This window comes from Pararge aegeria, chromosome 7, assembly GCF_905163445.1.
Source record: "Pararge aegeria chromosome 7, ilParAegt1.1, whole genome shotgun sequence".
NCBI classification, from domain to species: Eukaryota; Metazoa; Arthropoda; class Insecta; order Lepidoptera; family Nymphalidae; genus Pararge; species Pararge aegeria.
Window position 1 is genome coordinate 14912475 of NC_053186.1, and position 19021 is coordinate 14931495.

At 36.3% G+C, this 19021-nt stretch overlaps 2 protein-coding genes across 2 annotated transcripts in view; one reads left to right on the forward strand and one right to left on the reverse strand.

Moving 5' to 3' along the window:
- The first annotated feature begins 3307 nt into the window (after nt 1-3307).
- The window catches only part of LOC120625120 (paired box protein Pax-6-like), a 75109-nt gene continuing 59395 nt past the window's right edge, over nt 3308-19021 (forward strand). The window contains exons 1-4 of the mRNA XM_039892061.1: nt 3308-3351; nt 10642-10759; nt 12941-13106; nt 16877-17057. Of these exons, the coding sequence (XP_039747995.1) occupies nt 10675-10759; nt 12941-13106; nt 16877-17057 (432 nt within the window). The 5' untranslated portion in view covers nt 3308-3351; nt 10642-10674. The remainder of the gene's footprint in view (nt 3352-10641; nt 10760-12940; nt 13107-16876; nt 17058-19021) is intronic.
- On the reverse strand, nt 3425-6630 carry LOC120625047. The gene is made up of 2 exons (XM_039891957.1): nt 5607-6630; nt 3425-3451 (listed from the first exon to the last, which is right to left on the reverse strand). Exons 1-2 carry the CDS (start codon nt 6549-6551, stop codon nt 3425-3427), a joined length of 972 nt encoding a protein of 323 aa, XP_039747891.1. The 5' UTR covers nt 6552-6630.

Consider the following 19021-nt stretch of genomic DNA (forward strand, 5'->3'; position numbering starts at 1 on the left):
CCCATTGAGATCTTGAAGATCTGTCTTAAAAAGTTCAAAGTTTGTCCTATTATAGTATAAAGAACTACGTAATCGATAAAAAGCTTAGGTGTGAATTATTGCTCTAGCCAGGTTGCCCGTCTAATAATTTTAAATGTGAGATGGTGATAACAAAAAAGAAGACCCGGCTTAGTTTTTTGTGGGCTTCTTCTTAGACCTGGACGCTAACGATTTTTCTGTAAGCTTACGTTTTATATAAACTTTGAACTTATTGAGAGACATCTCAAACATTTCATTTGGTAATTTGTTATAAAATAATATAAAATTTCCCTTGAATAAATTTGCAATTTTGTGTAGCCTTGTAAGCTGCACAACGAGTTTGTTTTTGCTTCTAATATTAATATTGTTACCAGTCCATTTTCTATTTAAATTTTGTTATATTTTTATGGACATAAATTAAATTTTCAAATATGTACTGTCTATGCACCGTCAATATTTTAATTTCTTTAAATTCATCCCTTAATGACTCTCGTGTCTCTCTCTCTGTTCTCTCTCTATTTTACACGCATACAATAATCAGTGCAGTATGTAAAGGTAGGTTTGCGTAAGATCAGACGGATATTTTTTAATAGATTTCCTAGTAATTATTTTTTCCGTAGATAAATCTGTTTAATGTTAAATAAACATATTCTTTTCTATTCTATTTTAAAACTTAGGTAGGTACATTAAGCACGGGTCTGCTCCCACAATGAGAAGCGGGTGCGTTTTAAGTAATTCAAATATCGCTTGCTTCAATGGTGGAGGAAAACATCGTAAGGAAACCTGCATGCCTGAGAGTTCCACATAATGTTCTAAAAGGTATATGGAGTTCACCAATCCGCACTGTGCGAGCGTGGTGGTCTACGGCCTTAACCCCTTCTTGTGGCCAGTAATGGTTCGATATTATGAAGTAGAAATAACCACAACCACGTAAATCTCCACCTAACTTAGCTGTGTATTTGACTAAGCATCAGATTTTATACAAAATAAGTACATTAACAAAGGTAGGTAGGAACATCGCGACGGTGTTATTTTTAACCTATAATAGTTTACCGATCACCAAATGCCATTAAATAACACATGAAACAAAGAAACTCATTTCGAGACAAAACCAGAAACAATCACAAAACAAAGCACAACATCAAAAAAGAGCGCGCGACGGAAATATTTGAAGCGCTCGATTGGCTGAAAATGGCTGGCGCTTACGTGCTATTGGTCAAAGATAATGTTTGCGAGACTATCACTTTTGCGGGGGAGATAAACCAAAACTTAACCGCAAATGTTGACAGACGCTTTGTGACAAACAAACACACCAAAACAAACCTTATCAATTTTCTATAAAGTTTAAATTTGTGTGATGAATTTTACGTTACCCGTTTGGAATCAGGATGTATGAAGAAGCGAGACGGAAAATTTAATGTAGACTTTTTAATGAGTGTATGAAAGAGATAGATTTACGCTCTTTAAAAGTAAAATATTATGTTAATGTTTGCAACCTATTAAGCCTCTATAATGAATATGGATTTTCTTGACATAGTTTTGTTAGAAGTCTCTTGTGAAGATTTAATTGTTTAGGTACCTAGAGACTATGTAGGCACCTACGCAGGTAGGTAGGCATAGTATTTATTAGTAATAGTTGATCTGATGAATGCACTTTTTAATCTTACTTGTGAGATTTAAACGCACTTAAAGAATTAAGTTAGTTTTTTGGATTTTTTTTTCATTTGACAATAAAAATGTTATATACATAGACAAGCAATGATTAATTCTATTTCGTACCACAGACTAAATATGCATCCCACTTTTTTTTTCACTACTTGAGTGTGCTTAATCTTCTTTGACGTCGATTAGTAATAGTCAAAACCTAAGTTAAAACGCTTTTAAACCCTATAATATGAGGAAGTTTTAGCGTTTATATAGGTTTTAGCATTGGTAGACTATTAACTCATTTTGTTATCTGTTGTATAGAATTTTATACCGATTAGGGACTCCCCTTGTTCTAGCCCTGACCCGGATAGGTAACGGGGTCAGAGACTTATATGTATATTGCCCTTGATATGTGTAAGTATGAACGAGTTTTATAAAGTAGGAATTAACTGCTAGAATTTTTTTATCTGGTAGGTACGGTTAGTTATTTATATTTTTTGTATAAAAGTGTGCCTAAATATAATATATCTACCTACCAGCTAACGACAGCATTTTATAAAATTTTAAAATATTGACACTTTCTAGATAATAACAATATTTAAGGATATACCATGGGGTTACAACAAGAATTATTTAAATTAATGAAATAAGAACGTGAAACGCTAAATCATAATTTCAAAGTATTATGTGAGTTTATATGTTTACAGGAATTGCTGCAACACGAAGTCGAGCATATGAACATAAATCAAAGTAGTTTTATTTGTTTCATTCATTAAGAACCTACCTATAAACGTTTTAAATACCTACTTAGTTGAAGTTATCATTTAGTACTTAATATACAAAGATTTTTTTAATTAGGGCTACAAATATATTTGATAAGGTAAAGTACATAAATGTGAACCTACTCGTATAGAGTTTGAATATAAATTCCAATAAACAAAACAAGTAGATAATTAAGCGAGAAACACTCCCATTAATCAGTTATGTCTTTTCATATCTCAGAGCTAGTCTTGAATAGGTAGAGTCAAAGAGATCGATACAAAGCCCGTGTTTATACCGACAAGGCAATAAGAATACCGACACTTTAAAACATCGACGCAAATGAAACACGTCATTACCAAAACCAACTCCTTATTTCGCGAAATAATTTTATTACAATAGATAATTTAAAACTGTCCAACTTCCCCCCACCACGCTGATAAAAGAGGAGGGGGCGGGGCGCAAATTAAAACAGGAACACGGATAAAAAGCTAGGTATCTCTTTCACGCAAATGAGCAGTCCTAAGTACGGTAAGCGGCTTACAATGGGAGTTGACACTCGATGCATGCCATCTCTTTCAGTCTTGGGTCTGTCAGATAAAGCCGTCTCTAAAACAGCCCTTTATAACTATAAAGGTATAGGCGGCCAGTACAGACACAGTTCCACGTGAGACTGTGTTTTGTAATCAGTGAAGTGGCGCCTTTATTCTGAAGCACAGGCACAATGTTCGCGCGTTCGACAATTTGACATTTCGTTTGGCGGGAACTGCTTTTTTTTTCAATCACGCGAAGGCTCTAACTCGTACAGCCTGTTAAGTGAACTTTTTAGTAAAATTTGTTACAGTGATGGTTAAAGTTGGCAGTTGAAGGTTAATGAAGTTATTGCTGTTGCAATAACTTGGATTCTAGTGAACTAAGCAAAATAAGGTAAGCGAAATTTATTAATACAAACTGAAAAGTTCTTATCGTCCGTTTATTTTATTATTTTTTAATTATTTTATCAACTGCCCATGAAAACAAGTGGTCTCTGAAAATAAAAATCTGATTAAAATCATTTCTTTTTTATTTAATTAACTAAATTATTTCTAAAATCTAAAGCAGACTATTAACCTTATATTGATAAGTAAAGCTACTACTAAGCGATAAGAAGAGAGCATGCAATAAATAGGTTAGGTTAATCGTCTGCGGTAGTTAAGGCTGAAGTAGTACTTGAAATTGTTATAAAAACACCACATAAATTATTTGAGAATTTTCTCCAAAATCATAGCTGTAGAACGCAACAAAATTGCATCAAAATCGACTCAGCTGTTATATTATAAATATAAAGCTTAATTTGCTATATCTACCCCGCAAAAAGCAGGAGGCTTTAATTTTTATACTCCACACCAAACAGCTATTCGGCAATGCTATTATTGTTAAGTCTTAAAAATTATTCATTGTAAAGTCAACATCTCCTGAGGATGCTCCGGTTTCGGAGTGAAACGTGCGTAGAGGGCAGGTACAGTGCCGAAGATCTGTTTGGTGTGGAGTTTAAAAACTTAAGAAATTATAAATAGCCATACGGATTCTCCTGCTTTTCACGGAGTATAGCAAACTAAGCTTAAGCAAACTAACGCCTGCTTCACTCCAACAAGACTCAACAGTTTTATTACAAAAAAAAAGTAATAAAAACTAAACACACGATATCAACTTCAAAACGAAAAGAATTTATATATGCGTAATACAAAAATACCGTATTAAAACCTGCATAGAAGTTTTCAGGAAAATTGAAATAAATGTGAAACCTTATGTCCGTTCTACCGTTGGCAATGATTAAGCATTATACTATATTACTAATAATTAATTTTTAGTAACTAAACCTGACAAGCCTGAATTAGTAGGACATTACAAGACTGAGGGTGCTGAGCAACATTTGAGTGTCATTTATTCCCAGTGAACGCAATTCCAAATGCCCGCAGGAGTACCTACGCACTGTCCCGTAAAATTGATGCAACCTAAATCCAACGAACCACAATACAACCAAATAAACTATAAAAAACCTTTTTTTATGTACTTTTTGTGGTGTGCAATATATTCATTAATTCATTCATTCATTCTAAACGTTCTCCGCCTATACCAATCACGATCTTCTGCTTTGTATTGTCTATACTTATTTCTTTACCACCGAAGGATCTCAGTAGCGTAACGCAGCATTAGCAGCATTCGTGGTTAAATATAACACCTAATAGGTTAGACCGTTAGACAGCATCATCACTTACAGATGACATTGCCCTCAAGGACAGTGCAACAAAAAAAAACCCTTTTTCATAATTCAAAAATTCAAATTCAAATTCCATTCCAATTCATAAATGGTAGACTTCTGTAATCTTATGTTTACTCTATTTTACAGTGTGATCACGTTTCCGTCTGATATCGGTGTGTACTGACTGTTTACTCCCCATTAATACGAGGAGATTCCGTCAAACAGTCAGTTCAGTTAGCACCGCGAACATAAACTTTGCTACTTTATTAACTACTTTCAAGTAAGAGCTCGTGAATTTGCCTCTAAGGCCCTCGAGAAAATGCAAATCTGGAAATATCTACCCATCCTGCAGCTAAGTTTGTAAGACAAGTTCATTTTCTCGATATTGATTATTGATGTAGACTTATCCCCAGCCATTACGTAGTCTTACAGCGGAGCATCTATAGCGTCTTAACAGTAATGCAGTGTTGTCACGCACTGACATTTGAAAGGCTCTGACGTTTGAAGTGTGACTCCACGTAACTATAGCCTAATTAGTGCTAGTAGGTCCCTACTGGATCCAGTTTCTCCTTTGAGAGACGGTAAAGAGATAAAAATGTAGATAACCTTAACGCACCTCACTAATCCAATTTCGGGTGTTGGAACAATAATTATTAGGATGCTGGTTATACAGACTAAACGTGTTCTCCGTAACACACTGGAAAAGTAAAGGCTAAATGTGGACTTTTAAAATGGGTTGTCATTTTAATTATTGATTCGGATCAACTTGACTTAACTAGGTCCTCACTTATGCATATAAACTAGCTAATTTTAGACTAGAGACGATTCGTAATGACTCTCGAGAACACCTTATAGATATGGCTCAGCAGCGAGATGGGTCTGTAGTTCTTCAGCAAGGTATTGTCACCTTTTTTGAAGAATAGAAAAAAAATATACTTACACTTAAAGTGCTCCTCTTTCTAGAAACTTTGGAAGAAACTTTTTGTGTCGTCATTCTTTTCGGCTTAAACTTATTCCTAATTATTACTGTACCGACTTCTTCAGTGGCTACCTTGCTAGGCAATACTTTAGTAGACATCATTTCATAGCCACTAGAACCCATTTCATTTCTAAAGTGTGATGTGCTTTGATCAGAAAACTTCATTATAGCGGTCGAATGTTCTTTATTTCGCATGCCAAATGTTGTTGTTAAAACAACATCTGCTTGTATTGTTGTCTGGTTTATCAATTTATTATCGTTTGGTAACTCTATATTTCGAAGTATTTTGGCGCCGTTCATTAAGGTTGCAGAGATTTCTGTACTAATTTTTTGCGTCGTTGTTTCGTCGAGTTTTGTCTTAACATCAGCTGTATGTGTATTAATTGATTCATTTTTAGGTTCTGTGACATTATTTGGTATCGCACTTTCAATTTCGGGTACAATATTTTCTTTTGATACATTAATTTCATCTAATTTTTTAGTAGAATATGTCTTTATCGATTTTTCAGTTACAGCTTGTTTCGACGTTCGGGATATTCTAGATATTTCCGTTGCAATATTAATGCTTATATTTCTGGTGGCCACAGTATTTGTTATCTTTGGTTCCTTTGTACTCAAAGTGCTTATAGCCCTCTTGTTAGCTTTAGAAATATCATTTGATAGAATGTTCATTGAATTTGCTTTATAAATGTTACTGGAAGTATTTTTTGCTTTATTAAATCCAATCGATAAACTCTCTTTAGTGGTCAATTCATTTCGTTGTAGCTTAATTCGGTTAGTCAAAACCTCTTTGAATTCTTCTAGAGTTAAGTAGGCTTTTGGTATTTTTGATTCCACGGGATTATTAATATAAATCAAAGGATTATTATCACTATCATCACCGTTACGCAAGTTTCCCTTAATCATGAGATTATGTCTTTTGAAACCGTTGACCTCCTTTAATTTTTTTACGTGTATTTCATATTGTTCATTATTTTTGAAAAAACGTCGTGATGATGTATCAAACTTTTCTGAAAATGCTTAGACATTAAGTATTAAGAACTTGCTTCAAGTAAGAGTTATTTTGAGATTAACATTAAATAAACATTAAAATAACTATTTTAATGTTCTGTTTTTATGTTATTCTCGGTGGAACAAACTCTAGCTATGAATAAAATTAATAAATGAACAAGAATCCATCCCATCGTTAAAATTATTAACATAAGACAATTTTATTTATTTATGTGGAATTGTTTCCACACATGGCATAATATATGTATTAACCGTTAGTAGGTACGAAATAAATCTGTATACATAAAAAAGCTGACTAACTGTCGGACTGACCTTTCACGGCTAAAAGGACCAGGCTGAAATTTGACATAATTAAAAAAAAAAATTGTTTACCGTCTAAAACAGCTTCCTTATATTTGGAATACAAATTTGGGATTATTTCCTCAGGTAGCACTGAACTTGCTATTGTTTGCCCATAGATCATATAAATAGAAAATAATTGCGAAAATAAATACAGTTCAAAAACGTGATTACAAAAAATCATTTTCTATTTCCAATGCGCATGTTTCTAACTGGTAAAGTGAAATGGTATTACCGATTTCGCACTTGAACGCTTCTTTGGGATTTAATTTAAACAATTGTATAATATAATTGCAGTGGTGATAAACGATTGTTATATCGATGTTTTTTGTACTCGCTTCTCTTCATAAGAATGAGTAGATCTGTAGGTATCTCTCTCTTAGGTCTCTTATTAGGTTTTGTCCGGTGGGAGGCTTTGGACTTAGTGACCAATAGACAAAGTCGTGCAGCCAAGCAATTTAGCGTTCCGGTACGATGTCTGGTAGAAACCAATTAGGAGTAGTGAGCTTTTTGTAACAAAGCTCGTTCGGGGAAGAACTATCGCTATGCTTATTTAATGTAAATATTAAAAACATTAAACGTAAACTCAAAGAATACTTTTTAGCGAAGTTAGTTGGCTGACTCTTTTATATCTCGTATAATTTATATTCGTTTATTTTGGTACTTACTACTATTAAAAATTAAAATTTACAGGCTTACTTAGTTTTTATCGTTCTACAATGTAGCAGTATGTTTTTCCCACAGCTGGTTTTATTCTTGTAATTAACACCTAAGGTAATCGTTGCAGATAGGCACCGAGGTCAAACCTCTGCGGTTTTTTCGGTGCTTTTTGTAATTGTTTTATTTGATTAATAAATAAAAAAAACATTTGTGCCGCTAAGCAGCATTGTTGCCGATGTAATAACAGAAACATGAGGCTTAACACCTACGCTTCCAAATGATGGATTCAGGGCGGAATTTTGCAGAAAGTGTTCCTTGGATGCCCTGTGGAGTGTTGCTCTGTTTATATTATTATCTCTTTAATAATAATAGGCGATGGTTTTCCACTTATGATTACAAGTTATAAGTGAATATTTATTAACTAATGTATAAGCAAAAATGACAAACAAAGAATGTTAAAAACTTAATTTAGGTTATATTTTGAGATTTATTTTAATTTAGGCATCCGCCATTTAAGGTTTTTTGAGAATTCATCTTTAAGGGGACAAAACAACGGTTTAATTTTGTATTAAAATTAAAAACAAATATTAAATTGGGATTGCAACCTTACCGGTTTGAATTTTCAAGTAGTGATAATTCTGTCAACAACAAACAATAATTTACATGGCGGTTTAAGTCAGATAGACGATCGGTCGTATCAAAAAAGGGGATGGCTAAAATCTCAACAAGTTAAAAAGGTATTTCAGTGATACAGCGGCTGCGCGGGTATAAATTATAAAGCTGGAGCTACTGCCATGTTTTATGTTTCGGTTACTTGAATGCAATTTTTTTTATTTTTTTCTACTTTGAAAAAAACTTAATCAGTGTTTATTTTATTACATATAAACCGTCTGTGAAATATGATACTAGGTGTAAACAATGGTGAAAACCGCATTGAAATCCGTTTAGGAGTTAGCAGATAAACAGACAGACGCGGAAAGCGACTGTGTTACTAGTATAAACTAGAGATGACAAATGCTAGAACCTGGTGTGATCTGTATCAATTGAAAAACCAGTTACCCTTAATAATAGAGCAGGCCATTTTGCCTGGCGGTTCAGTGATCACTACGAACTTTATGTTAACTTACTTATTTAGAGATGTTATACTTACTTATGATGAGATAAAGAATGAAAGTATATATATGTATAGTTGTTTGTTTGTCCTTTACGCCCTAACAAAGCCACCAATCAACTTGATTATAGACATAGAGTTCGTTGGAAGGACGGAGAGGAACATAATCTACTTTTTCATCCCATGAAAATAAACGGTTTCCACGGGATTTGTAAAAAAAACCTTAATAAACGCTGAGGAATGAATAATTTTTGAAAAAAAATAGAAGTTATTTTATGATGATACAATTGTTCGGAAAGTACCTTGTTGATTTTCTGAAAACAATGCAATAAGTACGTCATTATACTATCACACAAAAATGCATATGGGGAAAAACAGTTAAATACTACTTTAACCTAATACCAAGTAGCGGTGATAGCCCAGTAGCTAAGGCTTCGGTTTTCCTTTCGTGGAGACCGAGTTCGGGCTCCACCACGCACCATTTACTTATCGGAGTTATGTGCGTTTTTAATTTAAGAAATTAAATATCACTTGCTGTAAACGGTGAAGGAAAATGTCATAAGGAAATCTGCATGCCTGAGAGTTCTTCACAACATTCTGAAGGGCGTGTGAAGTCTACCAATCCGCACTTAGTCCTTCTCTTTCTGAGAGCAGACGGAGGACAAGAATTGAGGCCGTAGTCTAATATTCAGTATTGCTAAGCCTTAAATAAGGGGTTTTAACTAAACAACTACAGTTTGGGCAAAATTAAACACATATTATAACCTCTATAGTACAAAAATAATTATTTAAATCGGTTATAATTTGTCGGAGTTTTGGTGTAAAATCGTCAAACACTTTCATCCCCTCTCCCAAAAGAACCGAGCTTAATTTCAGGATAAAAAGTATCCTATATTACTTCTAACACTTCCAAGAATATGTGTACAAAGTTTCATGAGGATTGGTTAAGTAGTTATTGCGTGAAAGCGTAACAAACAAACTTACATTGACATTTATAATATTAGTAGGGATATGAAGATTCATGTTCAAAACACAAACATTTTTCCACCCACAGCCTTAGACTAAGAAGGCAGGGTCGCTGCCCATACGCCAATCGACCGTCAACCATTTGCCGTTGTATTTAGAGGCTCATGGGGACTAACACTTACGACTCAGGTTGTTGAACACAGGGCTGTACGTTGTAGGGCATGTTTCCTGGATGCACTGTGAAGTGTTGCACTGTTTATGGCGATGTTTGTCAACCTTTGTTACCTTGTGTGCCATCTTCCTGGTCCGTTTGCTATCTTTTACAATTCCCGTGGGACCTTAAGTTTTCCTATAATAAAAAGTAGCTTATGTTACTCTCCGTTGTTTTCGTTTCGTCGATGTGGTGCTGGAGGAGAATGCTGCGAATCCCGTGGACGGCACACAGGACCAACGTATCGATTTTGAGACAGCTTAAAATTACAAGAAGGCTATAAACCACCTGTCTTAAGAGGATTCTCGAGTACTTCGGCCACATTGCCAGAAGAGATAGAGACAATCTTGGAAAGATAGTGGTCACTGGCAAAGTGGAAGGAAAGAGACCTCGAGGACGTAGCCCGATTCGTTGGTCGGATCAAATCCGCACTGCTCTCGACACCAAAGTGCATACTGCTTTATACGTTGCTCAAAGCCGAGTCAAATGGCACAAAATCGTCCAAAAAGTTGTTAGTGGAAGGGGTCACGACCCTCAGCAATGAGGAACACGACGTAGAGAGATGCCAAAAATCAAGTCGAATGGTTAGTTATATAGGGCGTAAAGAGCAAACAGACAGACACACTTTCGCTTTTATAACATTAAATAAGGATTACTCAAGTTACACCCTCGTTAGTAACCGACTATTGTTGTCCCAGGGCGCCACCATAGAAGAGTACGGGGTGTACACCATGCTGCCGGCGCAGCAGCTGGCGCCCATCAGCCCATGGCCCCCAGACGCCATGCTAGACCGCATGGATGACCTGGCGCACAAAGGTAAAGGTAATATGGTGCCTGCCATTTTTTATCATGTACCAAGCATTCGTAATGTGCACCTACGTTGTTTTATGTGTTCCTGGTATCTACGTGCAATTACTAGGATATGGCCTGACACCGATATGATGTGACCATAGAAATCTTAATAACTAGAAATGTTGTTTGTGTACGCGTCACCTTGTTGTCGCGAACGAGACTCGGAGCACAATTTTAACAAAACATTTGTAACAGTTGGCGACGTTATTGTAATTTTTAAACTGCACTGTCTCTTACGCTTTATAACAACTAATGTACGCCGTTGTATAAAACAGAAATTTAGACTCCCAGCGCGTGTGGAAACGCGTATTAGTACGACCGCTAGGAGCCGTCGTTTGGCGACCATTTTTTTATCCTTAAAGTTGCCTTTCTAGTGTCGTTTTTAAGATTTCTATGGGTATAAAACAGTTTTTATATTTAATATAGCTGATAATATTTTTGAGAATAAAAACACTGTAACCTGAGAGTAAACTGGAAATTATACACATTGTTCTAGAGCTCAAATTCGTGCTGACTAATACAGTCAGCGCTCTTGGCGGACGAGTTTGAAAAATTAGTCAGTAGTATAGAACTTTCGCCTTTAAAACGAGAAATTACTAGTTTATGTCCATTTTACTTATGTGTGTGAAGTTTAAGATTTCTATTTTCACTACTCATCGTAGTTTTAACACACTAATCGGTGAGATCGCACATTCTATGATTTAAGAAATCAAATTTAGAATTCATAAATTTAAATTTTTCCATTGGAGTGAGTTAAATAAAAGTTTTTTTTTAAGTTACAAAAAAAAAAACTTTTATTTAACTCACACACATTTCCATTCGGTATTTAACATTCGTTAACTTAAAAAAAATCTCTTTTTTTAGTTAACCAATTCACCCCGCGTTCTTCGTCCGCGGTTATTACAGTTATTTTACAAATTCCGTGATAACCGTTTCTTTGCCTGGAATAATAAGTAGCTTATATTAACTTTACGCTCAAAATAAAGCTCAATGTTTTGTAGCTAGTAGCGAACAAACAAACAAACACACTTTCGTACAACAGTAAGAATTCAAAACTAGGTATTTCATCTTAACTATATATACCCAGCGAACTAATTTTCGGTTTCAGGCCATGTCTAATATTTTATAACCTTGTACATTATTTAGTGTAAGCAGTATTTTCTAACATAACATCTAGCTGACATATCGTTCTAAACATAACATATAATAATTTCCCATTTACTTGCGTTTACTCCGTTTTGATAATCGAAACCTGTACCACAAGTCTTGTTCGAAGCATTCCTCAAAACCCCTGTGGCGTTTCACCCATAATGGTGGGCCATCGAAAAAGGATACCGAGATCTCGAAACCTTGCTTTGCATAATGAAATCTTAAACTTACGGTAACTGACAGGTCTAAAGTAACTGTCGGTTTGGTCTAATAGTAATTTTTGACTGCGGAGTTCTTAATACTGGCTTTAAATCCTGGGTTGTTTGGCCGTCAGTACCAGTTAGTATTACTAACGTGTGCTAATAAAGCAATATAGCCAGCTAACCTACCCGCATTTCTAAGCTCAAAATCCTTTTTTTATTGCACTATAAGTTGACCCTTGACTGTGATCTCACCTGGCGGTGATGGCGTCTAAGACCGTAGTGGGCTAACCTGTTGGCATGGTAGCCATTTCTAATTCTTTTCCTTTTCGGGTTACACGTATCCAGTACACTTGGAACCCGAAAAGGGATATGCCGCTATCGCTTGGAAGCACGTAGCTACGGCCGAAGCCTGCACGAGAGCAGACCAAAAATTATGAATTCCCAAATTGACTCGACCTGGGACCACCCATTAATAAGACCACAACGCTATCCCGAAATCCCTTGCTTTTACGGAGGCTACAACTCAACAGTTAGACCAGAAGTCGCTGAGGATAACTGCTTAGCACCATAACTTCTCTCATAGAAGAGGCATCCATAGCTTAAGCCTGTCTCGATCCTAAACATAGGCTGAGCATCGTTACGTGAGTACAATTAATCGTAACGTTAAGATTTCATTATGTTGGTAATAGACAAGGTTGAGAGATCCTGTCGTCCTTTTCCGACGACCCCGTGGAGGTTTGTTCATAAAACTTTATACGTGATTAATTGGAGTAAGCAGGCTTGTGGTGAACAGGTCACAGCGGTGTTAACCAGCTCGGCGGGGTGTTTGTAGGAGGCAGACCGCTGCCTGACTCCACGAGGCAGAAGATTGTGGAGTTGGCGCACTCGGGGGCGCGGCCGTGCGACATTAGCAGGATCCTGCAGGTCTCGAACGGCTGCGTGTCCAAGATATTAGGCAGGTTAGTTGTTAATATCGGTAGTAACCTACTTTTTTTATTGCCTGATTACACGAGGCAGAAGGTCGTGGATTTGCAGTACTTTGATGGTGCAAATTTTACGGCCTTGAATTGCTGCTTGTCGCAGATATAAGACAGGTAAGTATTTATAATACAGCATGCAATATAAGCAGAATCCTTCAGGTCTCGAATGGCAGCGCTTCGAAGAGTTAAGTCAGGTGAGTTACTAAAATTATAATTAAAACTCTTTTTATTGTCTGAATAAATGTAGCGGTGGGCAGGACTTCATTTACCCCAGTCCAGTGGGTAGAACTTCGTCTTCACTTTCGGGGGGCCAAGTTCGAATCTTCTCATTGTGGGAGGAGACCCGTGCCCTGTAGTGGGCCAGTAATGGGTTGATATAATGATGTTGATGAGGAATAGTTTGACGGAACAAGCAGATTACCTGATGGTGAAATTGAAAGCAACACTTCGCTGGGTATGCAAGAATCAGATCCTGCAAAGTGTCCATCAATCTGAGGAGTAAGTGTTAAGCCACATACGCCTGTAACCTCATGTCTCTCTGTCATAAAAAGCTTTACTACTACCAAATTGACTTTCTTTAGGATTGATTCAGAAGGGGCTTAAAATTCTTAGCCAAGCTGAGCTTATATGAATTTGCCTTTAAACTTTTTTTTAAAATTAAATGTTTATATGTTTCGAAGTTCATGGTTCAGTTGGAACCTACATTTAGTGGCGAAGCCAAAACCGCAATTGTCATAATACCTAGCCAACCCTCGTCTAAGTTTACACCCAAACATTCCAAAAATGCCGTTGGAATCCAACACTCCACCTAACTGGCTGTGACCACAGAAATGTACTAGCGACCACACGTAGATCACTATCCAACCCTGACAAAGTAATGCTATTGGAATAGATGTTACGTGGTAAACGAAATGCATGCCTTTTTTTAATCGGTCGCACATTGGTACTGAAAAGGCATAAGACGCCATTGCAAAAAAAAAAATATTAATTAAACTGTGTTAAATTTATCGCAGATTGATACTAGAGCAAAAGCTGCTAAATGGTCAAGAATAGCAAGAGCAAATAGATATCACAAATGCTTTCTAGGGTTCCGTTGGTAATTTTTTTTTTTCAAAGTCAAAGTCAAAGTCAAAAATATCTTTATTCAAGTAGGCCCATAGGCAGCAGTTTTGATGCGTACATAAGAATTACACGGTAGTGAGATGATGGCTATAACCACATTCGTAAACTTAAAACTAAAGCTACGAGGGTTCCAAACGCGTCCTGGTCTAAGAAGAAGCCCACAACAAACTTAGCCGGGTGTTTTTCAATTGACGTACCAAGCAGATGGCCGACCTGATGGTAAGTAGATAACCATGGCATGTAAACAGGGCAATACTTCACAAGCCATGCAAGAAGCACGTCCTGCAACATGCCGCTGTGTCAATCAATTTGAGACGAAGGTGTTAAGCCTCATGAGCCTGTAATTACACCAGCAACCAAACTCTTCAGCATTGCAACAATGCTGCTTAGCGGCAGAAATAAGTATGGCGATAGTACTTCCTCGGACGAGCTCTGACACGAAAACCTCTACTGCTACTTAAAATAACTGTAAATTAAAAAAAAAAACACTGTGTATTTAGTAATACCGCTTACGGCTGTTACAGCTGTTAAGTCTATTAAAACTATTGTTACTCTTGATTTATAAACTCTTACTGTCTTAATGCTCTTATACGACTCAAATTCAAATTCAAAATTTCTTTATTCATGTAGGCAACAGGCACTTTTGAAGCGTTCATACATATTTGTTTACATAATTGTAACGGGATGGTGATAACTTCGTTCGCCAACTTAAATCTAATGCTACGAGGGTTCCAAACGCATCCTGGTCTAAGAAGAGCCCACAACAAACTTAGCCGGGTATTTTTTTTTTTTTTGTTATCACCATCTTCCAGTAAATTTATATTAAGCTTTGAAGCTAGAGCAATTCACACCCAAGGTTTTTTATCGTTTAAATAATCCTTAATATTATAATAGGATTTTTCATAATATGGCCTTTGTAGCTTTTACAGCTTTAAAAACTCTTGCGGCACTTGCAGCAATGTGCGATCAACCTACTAGTCAAGGTGACTGCGAAGGCTGGTTAGGATAACACGAGGAATATGTAATATGATAAGGCTATTTCACATACCATGTCAATCGATTTTTGTTTTGAAGCTTTGCGGTCAGTTGGCCGATAGCGAAAATATAGCCTAAGGCATGCCGGATAGCGTATTCTCTCATTCCTATTTTATAAACAGGCTTTATAGAAAACTTAGATTTTAAAAAAATCAAATTAAATTTAAAATCACGTAGTATTGACACGCATAGAAATCAACACGCCACGCACTCACACAACTACGCACACACACACACACACACACGCGCACACATACGCACTCACACACACACACATACATACACATACACACACTCACACACATACATACAAACAAATAATTTTACACTGTCTAAAATTAAAATACACATAAAAACACAATTTTCTTTTCATGTTATTGTTATTACGTCCATCGATTGAACTAAAGATTATTTCACGTAAATAGAAGCGGTTTGGTGTTAGATACAGTTTCTAACTCATTAGGCAAAAGTAGTATGACCGACAGCTGGCCGGCAAGGCGAATAAAAGTATAAAGTAAACCTGATACCGTCATACCGTAGTAACTTAATACCACCATACCCTACCACGCCGATGGTATCACCGTGTTGCAGTGACAGTTTGTACGCGATTAGAGTTCAGTGTTTTTTAATTAACCGAAAATAATATTTTGTGCCGTCTTTTTAATGTTTTTTTTGTTTCGCTTACCTTCGTCTTCCTTTACAGAAAAAGATAAAGAAAGAATGTTCATCATTCTTTTCTTTTTTTTTATAGCTCACTTTTTAAAAAAGACGTAAAGGAAATTTTTTCGTAAGAAATACGTCTATTTAATTAATCGTGCCTTACCGACCTGATGATTACGCAAAAAAAACTCATAATTAAAAATTTAATCACTGGCATGCGGATGGCTCCTTCCGAATCAAATTTATATTTTTTTTAAATAAGATCTTAAACGTTGAAGGATAACATTGTGAAGAAACCTGCTTACTTTAGAGTTCTACATAACGTTCTCAAAGGCGTTTGAAGTCTACCATGTAGGCCAGGTTGGTTGACTACGGCCTAAGCACTTCTCATTTTAAGAGGAGACCCGTGCCCTGGGTGATGTTAGATGAAGTAGAACTTTTTGTGACAGAGCTCGTCGGGAAAGTACTACCACCATGGACGTACCCAGCTTCTGGCCTAGAGGGGGCCAAGTGAGATTTATTTAGGTCAGTTTGTCCACGGCTGTTTTGTCATACACAAAAAGACACCTACATGAAACATTAGGTATATGTGCTGTAGTGTGTAGGACAAACAGCCGCAAATTATTCGGCTTTATAGGTAAGGTAGTCTATCTATACTTACAGTAAAACGGTAACGGTTTGAAATCTGTGCATTGAAGATTTTTGATTTTTTTTTAGAGGGCCCTATATAAGCGATACTGAAGCAAAAACTGTAATTTTATTCATTTATGTCTGTTTGTATGTATGTTTGTATCTTGGCCACCATACATTTTTTAAGAGAGTTCATACATTTTCTGCGAGATCCAGGGGGGCAGGTAATAAAAATGATGATGATAATATATTTTTTCTGATTTTTTTTTACTAAAAATACTAATATTTTTTTTGTAACTCAGGTACTACGAAACGGGGTCGATTCGACCTCGGGCCATCGGAGGCTCAAAGCCCCGTGTGGCCACAGCGGAAGTAGTCAGTAAGATAGCCCAGTACAAGCGCGAATGCCCTTCAATCTTCGCCTGGGAGATCAGGGACCGCCTGCTTAGCGAAGGAGTCTGCACTTCGGATAATATTCCTAGCGTGAGTACCTTAATTTACTTAATTTAGCACGCTATCTATTTTATAAATATGCATTAAGATTTTTAAGTTACGATAGTAACATATTTTGGTTTGGTGGGGTTTATGCCGTGGCTAGTTACCTGTTAGCCCGTTAACATCTTAGGCTGAATACTTACCAGCAGGTTAGATAGCAGTCAAGGGCTAACTTGATAAATAATCATTAATCAAAGATTAGCCTATTAGTATATTGATAAAAAAATAAGCACACGTAAATTAAATAAAATTACTCATATATTATATTGTTTGAGATACCACTTCAGCGATAGTGCCAAAGATAATGGCTAATTGAATGGCAAAACGAATTCTTAGGTCCACGTAACGGCCAACTCACTATATGGGACCAATGGGTTAACGTGCTCTGCGAGACACGGAGCAGGAAAACAATAATTTCCGGGCTGGGAAACTCTGGGCTGGTACTGAGTATTTTTAAGAAAAACTTTATGCTTTAAAATCTTTAGCACGATCCAGGAATAAAACCGAAGACCTTGTTGAACATGCTTACCACTCGATCAACTAAACAGTTACCCTGTTTTCCCTGCCCTGCTTTTCGAGTCCACGGTTCGATTCCCACAACTGGAAAATTTTTGTGAATGAACATGAATGTTTTTCAGTTTCAAAGTGTTTATCTGTATTTAAGATATTTATGTATATTATTCATAAAAATATTCATCAGCCATCACAGTACCTATAACCCAAGCTACGCTTACTTCGGTGCTATATGGCGATGTCTTCACAGTACCAAACTATGCGCCACAAAGATCCTGCATCAGCGATGTGTTCACAAATAATAATCATATATACAAGTTCCAAAGATGAATGGTTAGACCTCGGTCCCCCACACGAGCACCCACCCGATCGGAGGAAGATCTTCCTAGTATCGTAGTATAAGTATTTATTTATATTAACCCTGTGCCTAGAATTCTAACTTTAAACTCGCTATTTAACAGCAACGGCTGTCTTAAGCACTAAAAAACGAAAGGGCACCAAAAAATACAATGGTTTCGTATACGGGTAGCTATAGTTCGATTATATACAGGGTGCTACGCCTTATCTTCCCCGGCACTATACAGGGCTCCCCTTTCCGCCCCCTCCCTCCGTGGCAAAACAATATGACGTTATAACTTTTTTCTTCATCTTTTCCTTTTTTGAATACGGGGCCGCTCCCTACTGGGACATCCTTTAGACGCTGCTTCGTATCGACTGTACAGGGTGCTTCAAAATTGATTGGAGATATAAATTTGAAAATAACTGTTAGGTATATCATAAATACCGACAAAGCGATTTAGCGTTTCTGTACGACGTCACTTAGAAACTTATTATAGTAATAATAATAATATAATAATAAAGCTTTATTTACATTCCTTACCATTAAGTATCTTACTGGCTAAATATAATAGAGTTGAATATTTATAATTTCTTATTTACTATTTATGATATATAATTTATAATATTTATGTAAGGACCGTCAGCGGTGGTAAAAGTCTCCTCCATATTTTTCAATTTGTACCTGTCCCTTGCTAGCGTACTCTATATCTTACCCGCAATTTTCGCGATGTCGTCCTCCCATCTTCTCTACCGGGTCTTCTTTTCCAATCCATGGGATGCCAGTTGGTAAAAATTGTTACAAACTTATTACGGGTATTTAATTTAATATAACTGCCATATATTAGTATATTCTTTTAGTCCGGCTATAACCGAGCGGAAATATATTTTTTTATATCCGATGCTTTTCTCCACGATGCAAGTTATCCATGTGCCGAATTCTGTCAAGATCAGTGTAGCAGTGGTGCAACACCACAATATGGCAGTAACAAACAATTTTTTTTTTAATTTTGCAGTAACTATACCCTGGTATTTTTTTGAAATACAAAGTGCCTTTACAAACAGATACATTTTGACATTACATACTTTTGAATATTTGACTT

Excerpts from the sequence above, each read along its gene's own strand:
- LOC120625047 (XM_039891957.1), bottom strand. The coding sequence starts at position 6,551 with ATGATTAAGGGAAACTTGCGTAACGGTGATGATAGTGATAATAATCCT. Across the intron at positions 3,452-5,606 it reads GAAAGAGGAGCACTTTAAGT|AGACCACTTGTTTTCATGGG; the intron begins GTAAGTATATTT and ends TTTTATTTTCAG.